The sequence below is a fragment of the Phocoena sinus genome, chromosome 20, assembly GCF_008692025.1.
Source record: "Phocoena sinus isolate mPhoSin1 chromosome 20, mPhoSin1.pri, whole genome shotgun sequence".
Taxonomy (NCBI): Eukaryota; Metazoa; Chordata; class Mammalia; order Artiodactyla; family Phocoenidae; genus Phocoena; species Phocoena sinus.
Genome location: NC_045782.1, coordinates 37,148,718 through 37,159,808, shown reverse-complemented (window position 1 = coordinate 37,159,808; position 11,091 = coordinate 37,148,718). Strand labels below are relative to the sequence as shown.

At 46.2% G+C, this 11,091-nt stretch overlaps 1 protein-coding gene across 1 annotated transcript; it reads right to left on the bottom strand.

The window, feature by feature from the left end:
* Positions 1 to 1,168: 1,168 nt before the first annotated feature.
* On the bottom strand, positions 1,169 to 11,082 carry PSMB3 (proteasome 20S subunit beta 3). The gene is made up of 6 exons (XM_032617803.1): positions 10,976 to 11,082; positions 10,473 to 10,657; positions 8,299 to 8,406; positions 4,508 to 4,685; positions 2,204 to 2,298; positions 1,169 to 1,278 (listed from the first exon to the last, which is right to left on the bottom strand). Exons 1-6 carry the CDS (start codon positions 10,976 to 10,978, stop codon positions 1,230 to 1,232), a joined length of 618 nt encoding a protein of 205 aa, XP_032473694.1. The 5' UTR covers positions 10,979 to 11,082; the 3' UTR covers positions 1,169 to 1,229.
* Positions 11,083 to 11,091: the final 9 nt, after the last annotated feature.

The window sequence follows — 11,091 nt, the reverse complement described above, 5'->3', positions numbered from 1 at the left end:
CCAACCTTTTTGGCACCAGGGATTAAAGACAATTTTTCCACAGATGGTTGTGGGGGATGGTTCAGGCGGTAACGCGAGCGATGGGGAGCGGCAGATGAAGCTTCGCTCGCTCGCCCGCTGGTCCGAGGCCCAGGCATTGGGGACCCCTGCTTTAACAAGCCCCCCAGATGATTCTAATGGAGGCTAAAGTTTAGGAACTACTTGCTTATTAGGGCATCTGCTACAGGTTGCAAGCTGGAATCACTTGGGGAACTTTTCAAAAAAAGAGGTGCCCCAGCCCCTTTAAAAGGCCAGATAAATCAGGGATGGGATCAAAATACCATATTAGACCTAGGGGCCTAATATGCAGCTAAGGTTAAGAAACACTGATGTGGGGACTCCCCTGGTGGCACATTGGTTAAGAATCCACCTGCCATCGCAGGGAACACGGGTTCAGGCCCTGGTCCGGGAAGATCCCACATGCCACGGAGCAACTGAGCCCGTGCACCACAACTACTGAGCCTGTGCTCTAAAGCCCGTAAGCCACAACTACCGAGGCTGTGTGCCACAACTACTGAAGCCCGCGCGCCTAGAGCCCATGCTCCACAACAAGAGAAGCCACCGCAATCAGAAGCCTGAGCACCGCAACAAAGAGGAGCCCCCGCTCACCGCAACTAGAGAAAGCCCGCGCGCAGCAACGAAGACCCAACGCAGCCAAAAATAAAAAATAAAAAAAACACACAAAAAAAAGAAACACTGATGTGCAAGGATATTACTTATGGATACTTGGCCAAATTTCTACCTGAAACAAAGAAGATTTAAGCGTTTTCCAAGAGTTGAGTAAAAAGGATGCTAGGCTTTGGAGTCAAATGGAACATGGGTTGACATCTTTGCCCTATCACAAAGTGGCCCTGGGCAAGTTATTTAACTCATTAAACAAGGATAATTAATGTATATTACCTTGAGTCAATATGATGATTAAATTTTAGAATGTGTAAAGCACTTTGTGCAGGGCCTAGCACATAGCAGGTACCCAACAAGTGATTTATAGATACTATCCCCACTGGTGGACCAGTGGAGCACGCTGCAAGTCAAGAAAACCTGAGGGCTGAGCTATACCCCGAGTAGCTATTTGTAACTGCCCAACTGGGGACAGAGATCTGTGGTAAAACACTCAAAGAAGCAGGAGTGAAAGAAAATCTTTTATTTAAAAAAAAGAAAAAAAAAAGTGGGCTCTGGGAAGAACAGAGTTAGTCCATCCGGGCCTTCAGTGTCCTCGTGGTGATTTTGTCCTTCTCACTGCAGAGGGAGAAAGTCACAGAACATCTACACCCATTCTAGACTGCAGAACAAACTAGAACAGCTGTCCTAACTCTGGGGTTAACTGTTTTGCCCACGTTACACTAATGTTAGCTTGTTTTTCTGGCCTGTGGTGAGGAAGGGGAGAATGGAGAAACTTCCATAACTTGGAGCCATCAAGAGTTGGGATGATTCAGGGCTGGAGTGTGAAGCGCTCCAAAGCAGGGAAGGAGCTCCCCAGGCCTAGAGAACAAGTAACTTAGGAAGGAGGTGTGAGGTGTTTCACTCCAGTGAAGGGAAAAGATCCTTGGGGTGGTAAATTGTATTAGCCCCAACCTGTTTTTCACAGTAATTAAGCAGGTTACCCCATAACAAAAGGGTCCAAATGCTTGTTCTGGGAGGTTCCCAAGGAAAGCTGTTGGGAGGATACCAGGTTCCTGGTGACAGCCCCAAACAAGTAAGAGGGAAGGAGGGTGGCAGTTAGGCATCCGGCTGGGGGGTGGGAAAACATTCCCTGGGCCCAGCACACCACACAGTTGTGGGTCCCATGCTGGTGTGAGCTGGGAGAGGAGGGGAGCCCCCCACGATTTATTCTGATCAGTCTGCAGTAGCTCTGCTGTGGCTCATCCCCACAAAGGTCCCTGAGACTTTGGGGACAGTGCTCAGGAAGGAAAGAAATGTCTATTTTGAGCAAGGGGAGGAGACTCGGGGACACAGAGCCTCACCAGACGGAGGCCGGGGAATCTGGGTAGGCTCCCACCTTAGCTGCCACCCTTAGGAAGCATGGATTTCTGCTATCCCGGGCCTGCTGCAAGCGCCCTTCTTATTTCACACCTGACTAGGGGCTGGGCAGACGGGGTGTTTGTGCAGGAGGGGAGAGGCACGTGTCTGCAGAGCTTCTAGACTTCCCCCAGTGCACACTTACACGATGTGAACAACGACTCCCATGCCCGACACCGCATCCCTGTCCACAGCGTTCAGCATGGCTTGTGAGATGGTTTCAAACAGGTGTTCTGGGTCCTGCCGACAGAGCAGAAACCTTTCAATCCCCAGAGCCTTGGACCCTCACTTGGTCTGGCCCCTTAACTCTCTCTTCTCTAGGCTCAAGGTGCCCAGCTCTGGCCCCTCCCGTGTCTGGAGTGAGGGATGGTTCCCTGGATGCGAGAAGCCCCCTCACCTCCTTCTCAGAAGGCAGCAAGGTTACATAAGATATAGTTCAAGCCCTGCACTTCCTCCGCTAACCAGCATTGTGACCTTGAGCAAGTCAATGTCCCTTCGCTAAGCCTCAATTCCTCTTCTATAAAATGGGGGAAGAATCCCCGTGGCTCCTATGTGCTTTACCAGCTATCTCATGGACTCTCCTCCTGGGTAGCTCAGAGGTATTGCACAACTCAACCTGTCCAACCATGAACCCATTTCCCCCCAAACCTGTTGCATCCACCACATCCTCTATCTTGGTTGGCTTAGCTAGAAAACTCAAGTGTCCTCAGCATCTCCACCTCCCTCACTTCTGTTTTAAGTGACCAAGTACTCTAGACTCTGGCTGCCCCGCTCCCCCACTGCCACTCTCTTTGCTCAGGACCTCAGTGCCACACCGACCTGCAGGCCTCTGGTGCCTCAGGTCTCTTACTGCCTTTGACACCATGTCAGAAGAAAAAGTTCCAATGAGGTATCACCTCTCACCAGTTAGAATAGGCATCATCAGAAAATCTACAAACAACACATGCTGGAGAGGGTGTGGAGAAAAGGGAACCCTCTTGCACTGTTGGTGGGAATGTAAATTAATACAGCCACTATGGAGAACAGTATGGAGGTTCCTTAAAAAACTAAAAATAGAATTACCATACAACCCAGCGATCCCACTACTGGGCATCTACCCTGAGAAAACCATAATTCAAAAAGAGACATGTACCAAAATGTTCACTGCAGCACTATTTACAATAGCCAGGTAGGTCATGGAAGCAACCTAAATGCCCATCGACAGACAAATGGATAAAGAAGATGTGGTACATATATACAATGGAATATTACTCAGCCATAAAAAGGAACGAAACTGGATCATTTGTAGAGATGTGGATGGCTCTAGAGACTGTCATACAGAGTGAAGTCAGAAAAACAAATATCGTATAATAACGCATATATGTGGAACCTAGAAAAATGGTACGGATAAACCAGTTTGCAGGGCAGAAATAAAGACACAGATGCAGAGAACTCATGTATGGACACCAAGGGGGGAAAGCGGGGTGGGGGGGCGGGTGGTGGTGGTGGGACGAACTGGGAGATTGGGATTGACATGCATACACTAAGATGTAGAAAATGGATAACTAATGAGAACCTGCTATATAAAAAATCAAAATCAAAAAAAAAAAAGTTCCAACTGCTTGGCGTGGCATCCAAGGTGTTTCCGAGTCTCATCGTGACTTCACTCTCCTCCTTCCTCTCACCCCACATTCTGCCCACACGCCAGCGGCCACAGAAAGCTCTCTCCAGTCACTGAACACACTGGGCCCCTCCTGTACTTCTGACCTTTGCACAGGCTGCTCCTTCTGCCAGCCAGGCCCTTTCTTTCCTCCTGTTCCTGGCAAACTTCATTTCAACAGGTATCTGTGGGTCTGTCTTATTTCATTAGACTGCAATAAGCCCTCGAAGACAGGCTCTCTGGTTTCCCCGGAGCCTGGCAGAGCTGGCACAACAGCCGACCCTGTCAGGTACTGCTCCTGTCTTCCCAGGTGATTTCCTCACACCACCACTCATAAAATAGATTCTGCTATTATCCCCATTTTACAGCTAAGGAAGTGGAGGCACAGAGAAGTAAAGTGACTTACCCTGAACATAACTAATGAGATGGTAGGTGGATCTGGGTTTCCAACCCAGACAACCTGACTCCACAGCCCATTCTCCTGAGCTGCCCCTAACGCTATACCTTGTTAAATGTGTGTTCAATGAATGGATATGAGAACCCTGTAAACCCAACGTGGGGAATTATTTGTTGTTGTAGCAAATATCTGACTGAGGTCTCTTCATGGAAGGTGCTCTCCCTGGGAGCCAAGGCCCTTCCTTGTAGGGGAAGCAGATGGAGTTTCTGGATGCCCTTCCAAGGCTCAGCAGCTGTGACTTTCTTTCCTACCTGCACCATTCTTCCCATTACCTGCCAGGTAAACACATTTTCCCCTGATGGCCAAGGGGTGGGCACCTGAGAACCCAGCCCCGCTCCATGCCACCAACTCACCATGTTGGGTTCCCAGAGGGACTCGCACATCCCGTACATTTGTTCCGTGCAGGTACCACTGACTACAAAGTCATCAGTCACCATGGGGCAGCCGATAAGGTCTAGAGAGCAAATGAAGGGCTTAAAGGTCTTCGGGTCCAATCCAGCAATGACCGGCTCAGTGTAGTAGGGCCCAAACCTGTGGGGGCCAGGAGCAGAGAGAGAAAGTGGAGCTCAAGAACATTCACTTTCCTGTTCAGGCCTGTTCAGACAAGGCCCCGGCCCAGACCCAGGGAGGAAAGTGGAGGGCCCGTTTGGGACAATCCCCTTTCCCCCTCTCCTGGCATCTAGCAATGCTCTAAGACTTTCTTCTTTTCTCTGACACTTGCCTTCATATCCTCCTCACCCCGACCCTCTCTTCCTCTTCCTTTCTTTGGTTATTCTGTTGTTGTTTTTTTAACCTACTCTCCCTATTCTCATCCAGGTCCTATCACCATTCAATCTTCTATTTATACACCTATACCTTTACTCCTTTCATAAAAGGATTTGAAGCAGTTTGTAGAAAAAACACTGAAAAATAAAACCAAACCGCTAAAACATAATGCCATTTGCAGCAACATGGATGGACCTAGAGATTACCATACTAAGTGAAGTAAGGCAGAAAAAGAAAGACAAATACCATATGATATCACTTATGTGGAATCTAAAATATGACACAAATGAACTTAATTATGAAACAGACTCACAGACATAGAAAACAAACTTATGGTTACCAAAGGGGAAAGGGAGTGGGGAGGGATAAATTAGGAGTTTAGGATTAGCAGGTACACACCACTATATATAAGATAGATAAACAAGGCCCTACTGTATAGCACAGGGAACTATATTCAATATCCTATAATAAACCATAATGGAAAAGAATATGAAAAACAGTATGTATATATATGTATAACTGAATCACTTTGCTGTACCAGAAACTAACACATTGTAAATCAACTATACTTCAATTAATTTAAAAAAAAAAAGTTCTTCCTATGCACCAACTAAAGAAAAAACCAATCCCAAAATCAAGAATACAAGACACTCAGACAAAACACAAAGTTTTGTTTTGAGTCTCCCAGCAGACAAAGCAAACAAGGGTACTCAGTGAGCTGGGTTATTTTCATTGTTTGCCATTAGGAAATAATAGCTTATCAGAAACTTGTTCTAGACACTGAGCTTTAAGAAGAATCAATCTTAGGGATATTTAGATAGAAAACAGAAAATACTCAAAAAGTAGTAGCCACTATCCTCAATAGAAAGAGTAAGTAAACAGACATTTTCCACGTCTTATATCAGCTCTCAGTAATTTCTACGGGCATGATCTTAAGTTACAACTCTGTGAAAAATAATTCTAAATAAAAAAATACTCATTGTAAGGTGGAGGAAGAGGTTGGAGTAGCCACTTCGATCTGGCATTTCTCAAACAGACCCCTAGGTATCAAATTTCTCTAACAAATCTTAAATTTTGTATTTTCCTCTCAATAAACTGAAAACAAAGTTAATATAAGAATGTCCTGTATTATCTGGGTAATGACCTTAAAAATAAATACAACATGGCTCAGGGCCTGCGTTTGTACTTCCAGTCGTGTCGATGTCACGGTACCACCTAAAGGTCAGTGTTTCACAGAGGTGCTTGGATGGATTCTCTGGGGTCCATGAGAAGTTATTTACTTTAAAAAGGGTCTGTACATGGCTCAATTTTGCAAATCACTGCATTAGCCTATCCTGCTGGAAAATCAATGATTTCAGTTGGGCTTGTAGAGAAAGCTCCTGGTTACAGTAGCTGAGAATCTAGAATTTTCCAGGTCAGCTTCAATGTCCTGTATTTTTATTATGAGTAAACATGAGCCATTAAATATATACTGAAATGTGAGTTAATCTGTACAACTTTGTAAGACTTCCTCCCTATATCTGAAACTAATATAATATTGTAAATCAATTATACCTAAATTAAAAAAGAAAAAAGAAGGAAAAATAAAGACCTCTCCCCCCACCCCCATGAACCAGTTTTTAAAAATCTTTTGGGGCTTCCCTGGTGGCGCAGTGGTTGAGAGTCCGCCTGCCGATGCAGGGGACACGGGTTCGTGCCCTGATCCGGGAAGATCCCACATGCCGCGGAGCGGCTAGGCCCGTGAGCCATGGCTGCTGAGCCTGCATATCCGGAGCCTGTGCTCCGCAACGGGAGAGACCACAGCTGTGAGAGGCCCGCGTACCGCAAAAAAAAAAAAAAAAAGATCTTTTGTTAAGCCTCTCTCAATTTGGGATTTTGATAAACATGGTTACTACATATGGCAGACAATTCATAGCTGAGGATATTAACATAAACCTAAAAAAAAGGTAACCATTTGTTTTGTTTATTTTTTAATAGTAAAAAGACAATAATATTGCTCCAGGTATGGAAATGGCAAAAACTTAGTTTTGAAAGCTAAAGAGTACTTTTGCAACTTTTCTATAAAGTCTAAAATTATTTCAAAATAAAAAGTTAAAAAAAAAAGGAAAGAAAAAAAGCTTAACCTGTCTTCTTGCCACCCAGTCTTTTTTTTTTTTAATGGCCATTTTTTTCTTTTCTTATTAGAGTATAGTTGCTTTACAATGTTGTGTTAGTTTCTGCTGTACAATGAAATGAATCAGCTATATGTATACATATATCCCCTCCTTTTTGGATTTCCTTCCCATTTAGGTCACCACAGAGCATTAAGTAGAGTTCCCTGTGCTATACAGTAGGTTCTCATTAGTTATCTGTTTTATACATAGTAGTATATATATGTCAATCCTAATCTCCCAATTCATCCCATCCCTCCTTTCCCCATTTGGTGTCCATACGTTTGTTCTCTACATCTGTCTCTCTATTTCTGCCTACAAATAGGTTCATCTGTACTATTTTTGTAGATTCCACATATATGCTTTAATATATGATATTTGTTTTTCTCTTTCTGACTTACTTCACTCTGTGTGACAGTCTCTAGGTCCATCCACGTCTCTGCAAATAGCACAGATTTGTTCCTTCTTATGGCTGAGTAATATTCCATTTTATATATGTACCACATCCTTTATCCGTTCCTCTGCTGATGGACATTTAGGTTACTTCCATGTCCTGGCTATTGTAAATAGCACTGTAGTGAACACTGGGGTGCATGTATCTTTTGAATTATGGTTTTCTCCACATATATGCCCAGGAGTGGGATTGCTGGCTCATATGGTAGTTTTATTTGTAGTTTTTTAAGGAACCTCCATACTGTTCTCCATAGTGGCTGTACCAATTTACATTCCCATTTGCCACCCAGTTCTGCCCAGAGGTGGGTGGGGAAAGTACCTACAGGGTTCTCCCTTCAATTTCATCCCAGCTTCTGCACTGAATTCTACAGTTAGGAGCCCCTTCTTTTCTCATCATAAAGTCCTCAAATGTCAAAAGTTAACATACCCAATTCCTAGGTTCTGTGTATTCCAGAGTATCTAATGACAACAGAATAAGCTCTTGGGTAAGGGTGGCTCCTGGCTGGGAGATGCCAGGGCACACTTTGGTAGCGTTAATTTTGTTTCCTGGGAGCAACTTCACTTGCTGCTTGCATTCCCTGTCTTCTTCTGAAGTAGCCCTTTCTTTCCTATTTGGTTGTTAGGTCCACAGAAAAGACCCAGAAAATAAGGATACTATCCAGCAAATACGAAATGAGTCAAGGAGGAGGAATCTCCTTCCTGGGTGCCCCCTCCATACTACTTTCCCAATCAAAGGTTTCTGCATTCCCCGAGTCCCAGGCTACATTTCTACTCACCGTTTCTCGTACAAGAGGTTGGCCACCATGCTCATGAGTGTGTAAGGCTTGATCTGCCGACCTTCCTTCAGCTCATACAGGTTCAGCCGGAACTTGAGGCGCTGGGCACTGTGGTAAAAGGAGAAAAGTGAGTTAGTAAGTCATTGCTGAATGTCCCCTGGTGTCCGCCTCATGGAGGTCAGGAGGTGCCTAAGGAGACACACAATCCCAGCCCCTGCCAAGAGACTCCTCCCCATCTGCCAGATTTTCTTCTGATTTTCTTACCAGAAGTCCAGCCTCACATCCGCTTTTCAGTCTTGTCTAACACTTCTACCCATAAACATGCCACTCTGCTAACCTTTTTTCTCATACTTTTTTTTAGGGTGAGAAAAGGGGAGTTAAGAAGTGGATTCTCCCCCCACTTTTTTGAGGAATAGTTTATACAGTACACTCTGGGTAGGAGTCTGCCTGCAGACATAATGATGGTGGCTTACAGTAGAAAGGGCAGTGAACTGAGAGAGCTGAGCTGGGCTAAGCCTTCATCTTACCACTTAAGTTTTCCATCCCTAAGACAGGGACAAAATAAGTCACCTTATTTTGTGTGATAATATATGGGTGTTAATAAGCAGCAGCTGTTGCTAATGGACTGAAAGGCGCCTAAGAAAGTAGGCTGCACCTCCTCCACTCCCATCTCAGAGCCCAGGGACAGGCCCTGCAGGGAACAGACCAGTGACACACATGCTGGAAGCAGAGCAATGAGTAACAGGACACCAGAACAAAGAGCCTTCGATGTGACCTAAGCATCATACAGGCGAGGAAACTGAGGCCCAGCAAAGGTAGCAATTACGGCCCACAGACATGCAAACTCGGTGAGAAGAGGCTCCTGAAGAAAAGGAAATAGTGTGAAGGGAACGGCAGTGACTGGAGAGAGGAAGGCTGATGGGGGCCTTCATACTGACAGCAATGCTAAGCCGTCATTCTCTGATTCCACCAGCAATGGAAGAAAAGGGCTGGTTGGGTTAGATTTCAGGAAGAATTTCCAACATAGATGTTCTTGAGACTTTAGAGAGGTTTAAGGGAAATGAGAGAGAAAACTTTCTGACAAGCTCCCACCCACCTTAGTGAACTGTCAATCTTCTAAGAACAAAGTCCAGGAACTGCTGCTCCTTAGGCCACCTGTGACCACATCTTCCCTCTTGAAACGTTGACCCTCTTTTCCACTGGCCTCTCTTCTTCCCCAACTGACTGCTGAATATACAGTTCAGCTCTGGAGCTGCAGCTTGTTTCCCTCTGTGTATTCTGTCTCTCCAGAATCTGTTCCCATAGATTTAACAAATCACCAATGCCTATCCAGCCCTGAGATATAATCTCAAGACCCCAACTGCTCAGAAGATGTTTCTACTTGGCTTGCCTTGTCCCTTTAAAATCGGTATCAAAATCAAAGTCGTCACCTTTCCCCTAAAACCAGTCTTCCCAATTCCTGTATTTCAGTCAACATGCTCAAAACAGAAATCACCTTTAAAACACTTCTGGATTGCCTACATGCCAAGTACTAGAACAGATACTAATAACAAATAAAAAAGACACGAACCCCGACTTCAATGGTTAACTCTTTGGCCTCACAATATCCAAGTAGCCACTAAGGTTGGTCAGCAACAACTCTCAGAAATGCCTTCTTTTCCTTTCCCACCTCACCACCCCATCAGAACCACAACCTTCACACCCGGACCATCACAAGAGCCACCTAGTTCATCTCCCAGACTCTCCCTTCTCTCACAGAACCACGGTCAACTAGGTAACTGCTCTAGCAGTTAATATGGGTTCGTTATCTTATTATGGGTTAGTTATCTTTCTGTATGCCTGCCTTTTCTCCCAACTAGACCTGAAGTTCTTTAGGGGCTGAGCATGGGCTTTGGCCTCAGAGATTGGGATCCTGGGGGGTCATTCATTAGCTTACATCTTGGGCAATACACTCTCTGTGACCCTCAGTTTCCTCATCTGCAAAATGGGACAACATGGGAACGTGGTTAAGAGGATTAAAGTCCATGGATGTAAGGTGCTTTCCACAGTGTTCGGCAAAGTCTCAGATTCACTGATGTTGTTTAGTAGATGACTAACACCCACGCCACTCGAGCCGCTAGGCAAGAATGGTCCAAGAAGAAGCCTGGGTGTAGGTGGGGACCCCCGACACTCACACTGTCTGGACGTCGGTGGCGAGCCCGGCCAGGCCGATGTACAGCCGGTCGCCCATGGGAAAGATCTTCTGGAAGTCCGTGGTCACCATCTGGGCCTGGATCCCGAAGCGCCTGTCGGCAGCGATGGCCACACAGTTCTTCCCCTTCATGGCCATGACGGCCCCTCCGTTATAGGACATAATAGACTGAAACAGAGCGGAAGGGCTCAGCGCGTGGGGCCAAACGCGGCCCGGCGCAGCTCCTGATTCGGAGGCTCCTGTACGCATCGTCCTCCACTCTGGAGGCGCCTGGATGCCCTGAACTCCAGCTCTGAGATTAGCGCTGGGAGGCTGCGAGGAGCCCCATTCCCTGCCTCGGTCCTCACCGCGGTCCGCTCCCCCTTCAAACTGGAGCCGCTTCCTTCAATCGCCCACCAGGCCTCTACGCCTCCCAAACTCCCCATGACACCCCTCCCCATTCCTCAATCCCTACCCCGTGTCCCTTCTCCTTGCTCCCCACCTCACCATGATTGCGGCGTATTAGGACCTCCAATAGCCACAATTCCGGCCAACCTGCTATGGGCCTCACTGCGCAACCACCCTCGCTGCTTTCTCTCTATTGGCTGGGAGGCCGACCCTTC

Coding starts and splice junctions, on each gene's coding strand:
- PSMB3 (XM_032617803.1), bottom strand. Junction 8,407..10,472: donor GCCACCGACGTCCAGACAGT/GTGAGTGTCGGG, acceptor CTTTTACCACAG/TGCCCAGCGCCTCAAGTTCC. Junction 4,686..8,298: donor AACCTCTTGTACGAGAAACG/GTGAGTAGAAAT, acceptor TGGCCCCCACAG/GTTTGGGCCCTACTACACTG.